Source organism: Hyaena hyaena, unplaced genomic scaffold, assembly GCF_003009895.1.
Source record: "Hyaena hyaena isolate Hyena2069 unplaced genomic scaffold, ASM300989v1 scaffold_1525, whole genome shotgun sequence".
In the NCBI taxonomy this organism is placed as follows: Eukaryota; Metazoa; Chordata; class Mammalia; order Carnivora; family Hyaenidae; genus Hyaena; species Hyaena hyaena.
This window is the reverse complement of record NW_024082161.1, coordinates 179,404-193,543: the sequence shown is the minus strand read 5'-3', so window position 1 is coordinate 193,543 and position 14,140 is coordinate 179,404. Positions and strand designations below refer to the sequence as shown.

At 43.1% G+C, this 14,140-nt stretch overlaps 1 protein-coding gene across 2 annotated transcripts in view; it reads right to left on the bottom strand.

Annotated features, from left to right (window-relative positions):
* The window catches only part of LOC120225874 (neuronal regeneration related protein), a 30,074-nt gene extending 17,578 nt beyond the window's left edge, over nucleotides 1–12,496 (bottom strand). Inside the window, exons 1-3 of one of the 2 annotated variants that reach the window (XM_039224057.1) lie at nucleotides 12,474–12,496; nucleotides 11,992–12,033; nucleotides 10,624–10,688 (exon numbers count right to left, since the gene is read on the bottom strand). In XM_039224057.1, the coding sequence (XP_039079988.1) occupies nucleotides 10,624–10,626 (3 nt within the window). In that variant the 5' untranslated portion in view covers nucleotides 10,627–10,688; nucleotides 11,992–12,033; nucleotides 12,474–12,496. Of the gene's footprint in view, nucleotides 1–10,623; nucleotides 10,689–11,991; nucleotides 12,034–12,171; nucleotides 12,195–12,473 lie in introns of those variants that run through there. The other variant, XM_039224056.1, reaches the window with a different exon arrangement.
* Between the last annotated feature and the right edge of the window lie 1,644 nt (nucleotides 12,497–14,140).

Here is a 14,140-nt window from a genome sequence, read left to right as displayed (position 1 = left end):
CAGATTACATTGGTGCAACGTATTCCATCCCACTCAGATTCCATCCCACTCAGATGCAGCCTCGCTCTGCCTTTGTCTCAACAGTGTAAGAACAGCTGATCAACTTAGTAAAAACTCACGTTAATAATCAGACGAATTGTTTCTATGATGCCAAAGAACAAATTTAATTGAATTTCTGATTGAATTGATTGTGACGGTGTAGACGGTTAAGCTTCATATAATACAATTAAAATTTAAAAAGCAGTCCTCATGAAAAAAAAAAAAAAGGAAAAAGAATACGCTTAATAAAGATGAAAAGATGTGTGGAGACTTGGCTCCCAGACCTTGATAACACGATCAGAACAATTTAAGATTCTATTATCAAGAAGTGAGCAAAATATCCAAGGGCCTGGGGCATTTTGTGATATATGATCAGACCCAAGTCTCCACAAGGCACCATGAAATGGACACTCAGTTACTATGGTCCAGAGCATCCAGGCTTCAGAAGCAGTCAAATCCACTTAAGGAAGGACCAAAATTATGACCAAGAGGAGAACTCAGAGAAGATGTGGGCAGAATTTCTGATACTGTATTAATGGTTGGGTATATAATTCAGATTATCCAATTAATCAAAAAATATTTACTGTGTTCTTAATTCTAGTGAGGTATTGACTATTTGGTAGGTAGCTTTCAATCCTACAGAATGAACATCTTACCAAGAGTACATCTCATTACTTTGGGCTGGCCGTGCCCAAAGCAGCAAACACACCTCTTCAAAGGAGTTTTTTAACTAAGCCACCAAATCCTGGGGTGTCTGTGCAGGAGAGGACTGGGCTTGTAACTAAGTCTGAATTCTCTGAACCATACAACAACTGGAAGTCCCTGATAGCGCAGGTTTCAAAAGAGTGGTTCCCTTCCCTGCCCACTCTTCATTCCTTCAGCCAGCATTCACCGAGTCCCTCACGATGCAGCAGGCACTGGGCTAAGCGTTCAACCATGTGCCGCCAAACCCACACAGCACACTGATAGACTAAGATTCAGCAAATGCCTGGCAAAACAAGAACAGACTTTCAGATCATGATCCCAATAAGCCTTCTGGGTAACCTTCACTACCATCACTTAACGAAGGGCATGAAACAGTACTTCTTGGAAAAGTACTTAATAACAATCCCTGACATGGGTCATGTTTATTAACACCTTAGTCCATTAGCTTTATCCATCTGGCTACCAACACTAGCTTTTCCTTGACAGTTTTGAACACAGGCTGCCAAAGATGCAGTATCTTCTCCTAATTTCTCCTCTTTCCTGTCCAAGAACAGGTTTTGTCTCCGACACGGACTTTATCCAACAAAAGCGTCCTCAAAATGCCTGGACCCACTTTAAACACAACAACTTTTGTAGATTTCTCCCTGTTCAGCTACCAGACTACAGTACTTTTCCCTGCTGGAATTGTATCAAATACAGTTCAGACAGGAAGGCTGTTACCTGCCCCAGTAATCAAAGGACAGCGGTGTGTGATGGTGATCTGAGTACTGATTGGAGTGCAGAAGGGAGAGGAGCTAGAACTGGACAACCACAGCAGAACTTCTGTGCACATTATGAATCTCCCTCTTGTTTTAATTACTTTTTGGTAGGAGTCTGGGGCTCATATTATTACTGGCAATGACTGGTCAGCTATTCTCCCTTCCTTTCCCATCAATGGCTCTGGTTCCCAATTTCAGCTTAAAAGGGGGCAGACAGACCTTCCTTTCACCGGCCACGTTCTCTTATGTATCTTCTCTTTTTCCTTTTCAAACATGAGTCCCAGTTGTATTTTAGTCTATGAAAGTAAGGATGAACGCGGAACAAGCGCAGGCTAAAATCAAGGGCTTAAAAATATCTCCAGCGACATGATCCTAACACTTTTAAGGCGCAACACTTAAAAAGGAAGCCACTCTAAGGTACTAACAGGCCGTGATTGTATTTATGAAGATTTCATCACCTTGTGAAACCAAAGCTGATTAGGCTTTACCATCATGACGGCCTCAGTCAGGTTGCTGAGACCCAAACAGTGGAACTGCTAGAAAAAGAGCTTTAATAACCCAGCACATAATGGCACTCCACAGCCAGTGTTGTGGATGAGATGGGTGACTCTACCCTGAGAGCAGATTCCTCTTTGAGCAGACCATTCCAAGTCAACCTTCTGGACTCTTTATGGACCTCTTCCGCTGAAAGAAGTGTAAAAGAAGGGAGCACCGAAAGGAGGAGTTGTTTCTGTGGCACGCATAGGTTTCACTTAACTATTCCCCCACTTCCCTACCACCAAGCTACCTTTAATGATCATGGCAAGGGGCTTTTCAGCAGAAAATTCAAAAATCTATCTGTGCTCATCTCATTTCCTGTGCCATAAATTTTATAACCTGAGCTGTCACAACTCTGCAGAGTGTAAGGTTGTTACTAGCCATAAATCTCAAGGTGAGTCGCCTGGTTCTGCCCAGAAATAACAGATCTCCATGTATCCCCAACTACTGACTCATTCATTTAGTCTGCAGACAGTTATTGATCACTAAGGATGTGCCAGATCCTGTGTAGGTACTGAAGCAGCAATCAAGCTGGTTCAGAGACATGGGATCTGCTCCAATGTCCCATTAGGACATATCAATGAAGGTTAGGTTTCCTTCCACTTTGCAGAAAGAGAAGGCCAGTCAACTTGACTAGCTGTTCTAGAGTTCCCTCTCAGTGATGAAACTTTTCCACATCTGAATTCACCATCCTGACTGGAGAGGAAAAGGAAAAAACAAGGCATCACAGTCTCAACTGCTACCAAAAAGAAAGGTAATGATGCTTATTTACTAGTGGTCAATGTTTTCGTTTCACGTTTGCAGACTTGGAGGGTAGAAAAACAGACGGGGAGGGGCGCCTGGGGGGCTCAGTCTGTTAGACCTCCGACTTTGGCTCAGGTCATGATCTCACGGTTCGTGGGTTCGAGCTCCACGTCGGGCTCTGTGCTGACTGCCAGCTCAGAGCCTGGAGCCTGTTTCAGATTCTGTATCTCCCTCTCTCTCTGACCCTCCCCTGCTCATGCTGTCTCTCTCTCTTTCCCTCAGAAATAAATGAAACATTAAAAAAAAGAAAAGAAAAACAGGTGGGCAGAAATAAGCCAGCCAATAAGTAGAATATTTTAAGTGTGATGACTGTATAGAGAAAGCAGGAGATTATTCCTGCTGGATATGCAGGGGTGAGTTTCATAGAGGAGCTGTCATTTAAACTCAGTCTCGAAGAATGGCTTTATTTTGTCAGAAGGAGGCTTCTTTCTAGGATTGAGTAAGCAAAGGCACAGGAGGGACTCCTGGGGTATGTTTAGAGTAACAAGTGCCTGGTTCCTCTAGGAAAATATATGCCATTCTGGCTAGAAATAAGATTTGTTTACATGGTTCTTGACATGACTGCCCAGTTACAGAAACTAAATATATGAAGGTCTCAACAAAGACATTAAAAAATAAATTATTTAAAAGTATGAGGTTAAGAGTAGGCATAAAGAATTCAAGGAATGATGTTTACCTATGTTACTGTTACCAAGAGAATCAGGTAAGTCCAGCCTCATCTGAAGGGACTAAAAGAGTCAGTGAAATCATTTCACACTGGGAATCGTGAAGCTGATGTATTCTACGCTAGGAGTCTGTGCTGAAACCAGAAGAAATGTAAGGAAACTCCTTCTCAGTCTTGGCTTTCCCCATCTTCCGTGTCATGTGATGAGATTCCCTTCATGGTCACTAGACTATTGACCAACTTAGTAACAGCCTGTAGGCCTCAAACTGTAAACAATTTTATGATGATGATGTCAGTGTTGGCTTGAATTTTGAATAAGTATGTCTGGCTAATCAGGAAGAAGTGGAAAGAGGGAACCAACTGGGTACATGTGGTTACAACTGATTAGCACATGGCTCCACCCAGTTAGCCTCACGGAGGGAAGTGTGGTGCCTCCTCTCAGGCAGCAGCAACACCCTCTCCGGCCGCATGGGCACTGAGGAACCTGATGGAATTGGCCAGCAGAAGTGCTACCACCTTCTCAAGAGAAAGAGATTACCGGTGCTCCCTTCTTCTTTCCCTATTCCTTGTAGCTAGGGGCCAGCTTTCTCTCCACCACTCTACCCCAGCCCGAGGACAGGGAGATGCAACAACAAAATAAGTTTGCATCTAACCAGGAGTGTATGTGTGTGCTCTTGTCTGTTGGGCACAATCAAAAGGCAAAGAACCGGACAGGTTGGAACCTGACTGATGTCCTCTAAGACGTCTGCTTGGTGGCTTCCTATAGCTTAGCACAGCAAGTGCTCGACTTCTAGATCTAGTTTGTGAGGTCTGTCCTTAATAGCACAGAGGCCTAAACAGGAAGGAGGACAGTCCCTACTGTGCAAAAATGCATCATGCTTACTCTAGCAAGCATACCTTTCTAATACAAGGAATACATTAGAATACACTTCTTTCTAATCTAAATCTATCCAAATATTCTTAATTCTTCATTTGCTTAAGAATTATTAAGGACTAGTGTTAACCCCTAGGGATAAAAAGCTTAAGAAGGCATGGCACCTGCTCTCAAGGAGCAAATAGTTCACTTCTAGGTTTTAAATTGAGTGCCAACTCCAATCAATTATTAACAGAATTCCATACTGAGGATTCTGAAATCCAATTCAGGCTGAATAATAATCATGGGTTTCAAGCCTGATTAGCAACGTCTGCCACATGTGTAGCAGGAGTTCACACTGGCATGCATGCCATATACTTCCAACTCTGGGTCTAGCTTAATGTCTACCTCCTTAAAAAAACTTCCCTGACAATTCCCATTTCCCCACGTTCAATACTATCATTCTTCTGCATCTAACAATGCAGAACTAGATTATATTGCATTACATTAAATTTGTCACATATTAGCCTTCTTTCCACAATTAAACACTAAGCTGACTGAGGGCACAGGTCAAGCATGCATCTTCTATAATGCAAAGAACCAAGCACAAATAAAATGCTCAAAAAAATAGTTGTTCAGTTGACAGGGGAATAGACGCACAATCCCACTGAGAACTTTTCTCATTTTCTTCGATACTTTCAGTCATGGCACCTTTGTGTTCTCGAGGTCATTTTCATAGTATCACAAAACCAGATTATACAGAAATAAGTGGGGACTTTTAAGTTCTAGTACTGGGATCAAAGCTCCTCCTGGATCCCGGAGGGGATTTTTATGGCTACAGGAAAAGCTGCTGTTAGCTCTGAGTTAACACAGCTGGATCAAACCTAGCATATCACCAGGCTGATCAGAGCGTGGCTCTAAAAGCTGGTAAATGCGAGCAACTGCAAGCCACTCTCTTCTGGCAAGTAGCTTTATGGACTAACCACAAATTTTTTCTCTTGCTAATAAATAGTGGAAAATACTTTACTGTGAAAACCAAACTTACATTCATTCAACTTTCTAGCTCTTCAGAAAAAGGTAAGGGTACAAATTACTTCCAGGTCACCAAAACTAAACACGATTAAGTCATTAAGGACGAATTTTTTTTTTTTTTTTTTTAAATCTTTTATTTATTTATTTCTAGGAGAGAGAGAGAGAGAGAGAGAGACAGCATGAGCAGGGGAGGGTCAGAGAGAGAGGGAGTCACAGACTGAAACAGGCTCCAGGCTCTGAGCTGGCAGTCAGCACAGAGCCCGACGCGGGGCTCGAACCCACGAACCGCGAGATCATGACCTAAGCGAAAGTCGGACGCTTAACCGACTAAGCCACCCAGGCGCCCCAAGGACGAATTTTTAAAAGTCCAACCCATGGAGCACCTGGGTGGCTCAGTCGGTTGGGCATCCAACTTCAGCTCGGATCATGATCTCACGGTTCTTGAGTTCGAGCCCCACATCAGGCTCTGTGCTGACAGCTCAGCCCCTGGAACCTGCTTCCAATTCTGTCTCCCTCTTTTGCTGCCCCTCCCTGCTTGTCCATGTGCACTCCCTCTCTCTAAAATAAACATTAAAAAAATTTTTTAAGTCCAACCCAACATTTATTGAACTTCTAACATATATTTAAAACTTTATTAAGCACTCTATATGAAATTTATAAACCCTCTGGGAACCTATAATTTATTTGGTTAATGAAACAAACGAATATGATCCAACCAACCAATAATGCAGGAGAGTATAATCTGGTGTTACACCCAGGTTAATATCATGTCATGGCTACTAATAACTGAATTGATATTTAGAATTTAGTTGAGAGCCATGTTAATGCTTAAATCCCAAACCATTAGTGCTGCTAAACCAGTAGCTGCTGTTAATCATGCCCTAGCAGATCAATTTCAGGGTCACTGCTATTTTTTTAAACCACTGAGACAGAATCTTTGAAGCTGTCCCTACCTGCAAAATAAGTCTAGAAGTAGGCATTTCAGATAAATTTAGACCCAATAAATGGTATTTTTAGCAACCATGATGTCTACAGATGTGGGCTGAGACTTATGGTTAATCTGTTTTGCAGTTCAAAGCAAAGGAACAGTTTAAAATGGGAATCTTTTCATATATCTTGATCAACCAAGATGACACAGTCCAAGTACATTCCATACATTTTCCTCTGGTATATTCAAACTGGATTTGCCGATATGATTTCCTTATCCCTAGTCTTTTCCTGTATAACAAAGGAATTACACAGATAATTCAGGCAAATCCTTTCCACTGCTATATCACTCCAGCAACATTCTGAATAACCAGATAAATCCGATAAAATCAAGTTTTTGTTTGTTTGAAGCATAATTATTCCAATAACTATGCCGGTGCTCCATTTCACTTTGGCTGTGGGGGGATAAGGCCTTAGAAGACTTTTCAGCCAGGAACAACACTAGGGAAAAACATATGGAACAGCAAGGAAGCCAGTATTTCACCCCAAGCCTCTGCAGTCAGTCCAGTGCGGATGAATACTTCATGCATAACGCTTGTCATCTAGAGGTTCCTCATCGAATTTAGTGAAGTATTCACATTTTAGAAGTGTGTTTTTCTACTTCAGAAGTATTCATGTTAGGATTTAAAACAAAATGAATTTCTTTAGTATTTTATGATGATCTGCTTTACATACAAGTTTTTAAGAATCTATCAGGTTAAAATAGAGTGAGACTCTGAATAACTGTTTATTCCAAGATTTCTGCTCAAATGCCTCCTGCGTGAATTACCTATAGAACTCAAGAGGAAGCTGGGCTGGGGTTAAAGCTGGATACATCATCCCTACTGCCCTAGTCCCCAAACAACCCCCAAGCTTCCCCTTACAGAGTGCTGGAAGGCCTTGTGTCAAATAGCACCAGATAAAATTACCCTCCTAGGGACTCTCCAGCAACTCCACAATCAACTGAGCAACCTGTAAATTTACATTCCAAAGCCAATGGTATAGCTACCAATAGTACCTCATCCCTCCTCAATCTTTGTCTCTCTCTTTTAAAGGAGAAAACCTTATGTTAATGGGGAGATTATTGAAAGAGTCTCCTTGTGAGCCCATGAATGCCACTTCACAGACTGTACAAAAAGCAGAGCTCTATGAACGGTACAATAGAGTCAACTCATCTTTGTGAAAAGCTCAGCATCAGCCTTGGAGAGAACTTAAATTGTTCCAATTCCTAGATCGCTATTAAAACATAATGAGTCCACGCTTATGCCACTGTGAGTCCACGCACACACATACTCAAAGGCAAGTTTATTGCACAGGGGGTAGTCATATTGTAAATCAGGACTTAACCTTGACATTGGATTAAATTATGTTTTCAGGCTATTCAAGATCATCTGCTCATTCTGAAGTATCTTCTTCTCATTGACGTATCTGAAGCAAGTACGTTTAAAATAAAACACCTAAGTAACAAAAACCCATATAAAATAGATCTTCGAAACTCAAACTTAGCAAAAAGCCAAATATAAAGAAATACTGAAAATCTCTGCAGACTCGCAATATCTTGTTAATTGCAATAAATAAATAAATGTATGTATGTATGTTTAAAAAGGGGCGATTGGAAAAAAAAATGCACATGTACCAGATAACTTAAAAAGTCTGGAAAGGAGTTACTGAAAAGAACACTCTGGTCAACTAAGACCCAGCAACCTATACTCAACATTACACCTTCTGACAGTACTCCTGAGTTGTGTAACAATATATTGTTAACTATGTAAATGGTGCCCCCCAGAATTGCCCTCAGAGTCCACTACAAAGAATTCACCATGATCAGTGCCTGGGAGAGCTAACAACGTGGTTCTATTTTTCTGGTAATGCAAAGGGACTCTAGGATTCTGAGTGTCTTGAAATTATTGTTATGAAACATCATCATTTTAAGGTCTATGGATCATTCGGTTTTGAACTCTGAAGTCTACCTGTAATTTCATACTCTGGAATGAGCTGATTATAAATTTGTATTTGACATAAGCCCTTAACTAAACCAGATAAATACACTGAAATTAGATCCTCTTTAGTGTTTTAAATTATGTAAATGGAAATACTTGTTTACAGAAAAAGCATGTTCGTATATTTTGCAGAGGTGGCCAGGTGTTAAATCTGCTGCTTCCCTAGAAGTTTCTATTGTATGTAGGCTAAGTCTTCCTGTAAGCTAGTTACAGAGATCAGCAAAGTAATTCCAGTTCTAATCAAGGAAAGAAAATAACTCCATTTTGCCAAAGAGGAGAAGAGGAGGTACAAGATGCCTCTAGTAAGTTTCTTAAAGAATATAATGAAAACTTTTTTTTAACATTAATAGGTGCAAAGACTTTGAAGAGCTCAGGCCTCCCGGAATAAGCGAATTGCTAGAAAGTTACTTGGAATCACCCACAGACAATAACTGTCGGTGGTTTCATTTCAGGCAATGGGCTTGTGCCAAAAGGGACTGACATCTTGATGAAAGGGTCACCAAAAAGTTGTGAGAATTTTTCCATGAGTAAAAATCTTTCCAAGAGCAACACACTGTAATTTCTCATTCTGCCACCATACATAAAGGACAACTGTAAGAAATTAACAACATGTAATACGAATTCAGATTTACTCTTCTGCACTCAAATTGTTCCAACTTTCACTCTCGGCTTTGGCACGCACGCTTGCCTTTCACGAAGCTCATCCCACTCACTCATACAGAAACATGATATTTACTCTTTGAGCCTGACCTATAGTCAGGTTTTGGCCTACAGTCAGGTCTGCTCGTTTTGGCAGAGTCAGCGGTCAAATTTATGTTTAACCAAACTGGTCACCTGACATGTCACAGCATACATGAACCTTCATGGTCTGTCCACCTATGGTGATAGAGAGGGTAAGACTCTGGATAAAGAGCGACAAGACAAAGTGATGTGGCCAATCTCCGTAAAAGAAAAATAAACAAAAGTACTTTGCAGCGGTTCATTTTATTACCATCCTAGCACTCTATGACAAGGGCTAACTAGGAACTTAATACAAAGTTAGGAACGATTTGCACAAAACCTGCTTATCAGTTTACTTTTCTGTTCACCCCTTTTGCCAGTCCACCTCAAGTTCCTTAATTTGGTCACTATCCGCGAAGTCCCAGCAAAGAGCTACTTTCCATGAGGCTCTGCACCCACCTGTTGAACTGACAGGTGAGGCACCCACAAAAAATAAAGAGCTTACTTGCTAATAGGATTCAAACTGAACTCATTTAATTGCTCTGATTCATTCTTCTCTTGGAAGCTTATACTTGGGTTGTTCTCAAAGAAAACACCAAGTATATCAGATTCAATTTTGATTCATTAAATTCCACCCTCAATTAAAAAAAAAAAAGCCTAAAACTAAATTTGGAAATCACACATTCTGAGCGGCAAAAAGGTGTTTTTAAAGAGCAGAGACATCTGCACTAGGACATGTACTTCACTGAAAAGTTGCCTGACACATCTATTATTTTTTTTGCAGTCCAACCTTATTTCCAAGGAGGAAATTTTTCATAGGGGATCAGTACACTTATTCAGCTGTTTTTAATGTGTATTGCATCTGTTTCGCTCTTTCCAGTCATCCAACATAAAACTGCCTTCTCTGTGTATCACAGCGCTTGTCAGAAATAGTCACACTTTCATTCAGAGGTAACATGCTTGACTTCTGAAATAGCAGATGACTCTCAGAAGTGAAGTTAAGCATCAACAAAAAGGGTCAATGCTAATTGTATCTGAGATACGATAGGCAGGGTATGTGAATGTAAACACTCCATGCTATTCACATAGGCTGCTCTTAAGGAGAGCAGACTGTCCAGGTGTTTGATTAGCGGGACACGGACCCCCACTCTGTGGGTGAGTTCTGGCGAGCTCTAAAATAGGACCCATTGCTTTGTTTGAACCCTACCACTGCTACCTCGTCCATGCATGTCACAACACACCACTCTTCTTAAAGAACACAACGGTTTCTGTTGTTCAAGTGAAATAAATCTTCGCCTCTGAAAGAGGAATTTCAGTTTCTATTCAAAATGACTGCAAATCAAAAAGATCTAATTCACCACATCCAATTCGTATCAACTGCTGCACTGCAAAGCTCCCACATGCCGGAGAAAGACCCCTTTAAAGGTCAAATGGGGGTAGGAACAATAAGGGGTTGAGGCAGGATGAAGGCGTGTGGTTGATACTGATATGAAATCAAGTCTGACAAGAGCCTACTGAGAATCACCTCTGATGACCCATTCTTACCATTTTGAGAATCCTTAACAGTCTTGGCCTTGCACCCTCCCTCTCTTCAGTCCAGGGAGATCAACCTGCAAAATATGTTTATAAATACAGAAGACAAATCGCCTCACCACAGGTCAGGAAATGAAAAATGCCGGTTTTGAGGTTACAGACAAATAACCATTTTCTGTGGTTAAGATAAGTTACATGCAAATTATTGTAACCACTGGGACTTCTCAGAGAGCTTTCCAAGGGTCTATAGGCTTAAATAGGGGACAAAGAAATTCCTGGTACCTGGCTCTGCAGAGTCCTGGGCTATTCTTAGTGTTTGGTTCTCTTTAAATTGCAGTAGTTCAAAAGGTTTAGCAACTTAAAAGTAGAACCAAGCGATAAAAATAGATTGTTTTCTGGCTGCTCTTTGTTCCCAGACATACTACTGGCAGTATATTTGCAATCAAGACAGCAGAATAGGAATCAGCCTTCCACCGTGTAGTGTAATGCCTCAGAGTGGATATTTTTGGAAATGGCACTGCATTACATAACCTTCCGTGTCTTTAAAAAAAAAAAAAAAAACTACACTGGGGGAAAAAAGTCAGGAATATACACCATTATGCCCTTCTCTCTGTACCAAATAAACATTATTGTACATGCTGCAGTGATTTTCCTCTCAACCTTTATGCCATCAGAAGACGGTTCTTTTGTTAAAATAAGTTATGGCAAAAATTAAGATGAATGGAGAAAGTAAAAGTTCTCCAACAGGGTATCATAGGCTCTTAGAGTTTTCCTATAATGTTATTATAGATACACATGATGCAAATCAGATTATTATCATCATCATCGAGCAGAAAGCATTTATTTTTAAACCCTCCCTCCCCCAAAGTTCAACTGCTTTATAAGAAAATGCAGAAAAAGTGTTGCAAGATCGAATGCCTGAGAAGACCCTTGGCGGCGGTAGCAGTGCTGAGAGTAATAAAGTGAAAGGATGAAGGGATACAAATTATTTAATAAAGGGGGTGGGGGGTGCATGCACCAAAGTGCATCGTTAACGCAAAGAAACAAAACAGTCCCTAACAATGCTTTACAAGCAAGAAGAACAAAAATTAACCACACCAAGCAAAGAAAAAACAAAAACCCCACCCCTTCTCAAAAGAATTCTCCCTTTTAAGTTGTGCATTAAAAAAAAAAAAAAAAGCCCAAGTTAAATTCCAGCCTTAATGCAGCAGGACCAAAATGCCAGAATTTCTTCAAGATACACGCTTCAGCTCTTTAAAATTTAGAGGGAAGAAGCATGAACTCTGCAGGGTTGAAGGGTCCAGCTAAGAGCAATGGCAAGAAATCGACACAAAAGAGAAAGCAGCGCTCCCGGCCGGGGATGGGAAGGCATATACTTACAGACAAAAGCCCCGCTCCCTGTTCACTCTCTCCTCTCTACACCTGAAACACAAATGTGGATGAAAAAGGGCATCATGCTAGAAAGACAGCTGGGGAGGGGGGGAAGGGGGAGGGGGGAGGGGGAGGGGAAAGGGGTGGAGGAAGAGGAGAGAGGAGGGGGAAGGGAAACAAAACCCAAACCGGCTTCACTTCCAAGAAGTACAGCCGTGGAAAAAGAAGGGGAAGGTCTCCCTGCCTCGCGCTCTCTCTCCAAGTGTGTGTGTGTGTGTGTGTGTGTGTGTGTGTGTGTGCGCGCGCGCGCGCGCGCCCGCGTGTGTGTGCGTGTCTTTCTCTGAGAGTCTCAGTCTCCCTCTCCTCTCTCTCTCCCGCTCTCCGCTGCCAGTGTGCTAGTGAACAATGAGCTAATTCTGATGGGGCTGGCGCGTCGCCAGCGCCCCAGCCTTGCTGCCACTGTGCGGCCGCGTCGGAGCCAGACTGCTTACTCTGCAGGAATCGGCGACTCGGGGCCCCGTCGGCTAGCGGCCAGCGCGCGCGCGCCCCGGCACCCCACACCCCGGGCACCCCGCGCGCCGCGCCGCCCCCACTGCTCCCGGCGAGCCCCTGGGGGACAAAGGGGCCCGCGGACCGGCGCGCCGCCCCGGCCCCGCCCCGGAGCACGGCGCGCACACACCCCGGCCCAGCCTCTCCCGCCCCCCCCCCCCCCGCGGCGGGCTTCTCCGCCTCGACGTGCGGTTGCTTTTCAGACAAATAAGGAGGCGGAGGAGGCGGTTTGGGGGCGCGCCAGGAGTGAAGGCGGCCAGGGCGCTGCACAGCCCGGCAGGCCGCCAGGCCGCGGGGAGAGGCGGCGCGGCCCGTACTGTAATAATAAACCTGCAGCAGAGGGCATCTGAGGGAAAGAGGACGGCGACGGGCGGCCGCCGCCTTCCCTTTTATGTGCCTGTCCCGAGCGAAGCAGAAAATGGTGCCTGCGGAGCCGCGCACACGAGCGCGCGCGCGCGCACACACACACACACACACACACACACACACACACAGAGCAGCGTGGCACGCGTTTGCGCACGGCCCGGGTCTGCCCCGCAGCCCCAGCGGGTCCGCGCGACGCCCCAGCCCGCAGGAAGCCCGGGATCGGAAGCACCCCGAAGGCCCGACCCAGAGGCCCTGGTGGCTGCGCGCGCACACTCGGGTACACACACGTGTGCGCACAGCCATACGCGCACGGACAGGAGAGAGCCATGACCTGGTGTGATCGGCCCGAGACACACCCCCCTCTTGCTCCCTTTTCCTTGAAGGATTTAGCCTATTCCCACTGCTTCCTGCCCTACTAAAATTACACTTTTTTAAACCGGAGATTACTTTTTTTTTTTAAAGTGCTTTGTGTTTCAGATTTTTTAAAAAATTGGTCTTATTTAAAATCTGATTATCTTCATAGTGGTGTAACAGCTCAGATTTTGCTACAACTTGGTTTTGTTGCCAACAAAACAGGATATCATTTTATGGCAAATGTCAGATGTTAGAGGGAAAGATTATTTCCTAATTAAATTGCTTTGCCAAGAAAAAAAAGATATAAAAGATCATAACGTCTTCTAAATTTGCCATCCACATTTTACTGCTCATCACCGAAAGCAGTGTTTTCCCATCATAGCAGTCAGGAAAGATGAAGGGGGAAGGGGAGAAGGAGAATTTTAAAAAACATGTTTATAGATTGTCATATTTTTTAGATTTAAGCTTTTTGGGTACAGAAAAAACACATCTTAAAAAGCAATTATTTTACACTGTTAATTCTGAAGAAAAAATTCTCTATAAGCTTGTTGCCAGGACTATAGATCTCATTTCACACTACAAAAGCCACTGCAGCAACAAATGTTTCTTAATCTGCCAGTGGGTGTAATGTTTAAGGGGCCAGCTAGGAGTTTCCTTGAATTAATCTAAAACATCACATTTTTCCTGCAAAAAAAAAAAAAAAACTTACCTTGGAGCCGTTGCTAGGAACAAAGGCAAGACACAACACTCAGCTAACTTCCCTAAATGCCTTCAGGGCCAGGGTTCACCAGTGTTCACCAGGGAAGTGGTCTGAAGATAAGTGGGTAAGGGAGAGTTGGCAACCTGGGGGCTCCTTCTGTAGGTCTGAGCCCCAGCTGGCTAGTCAAGG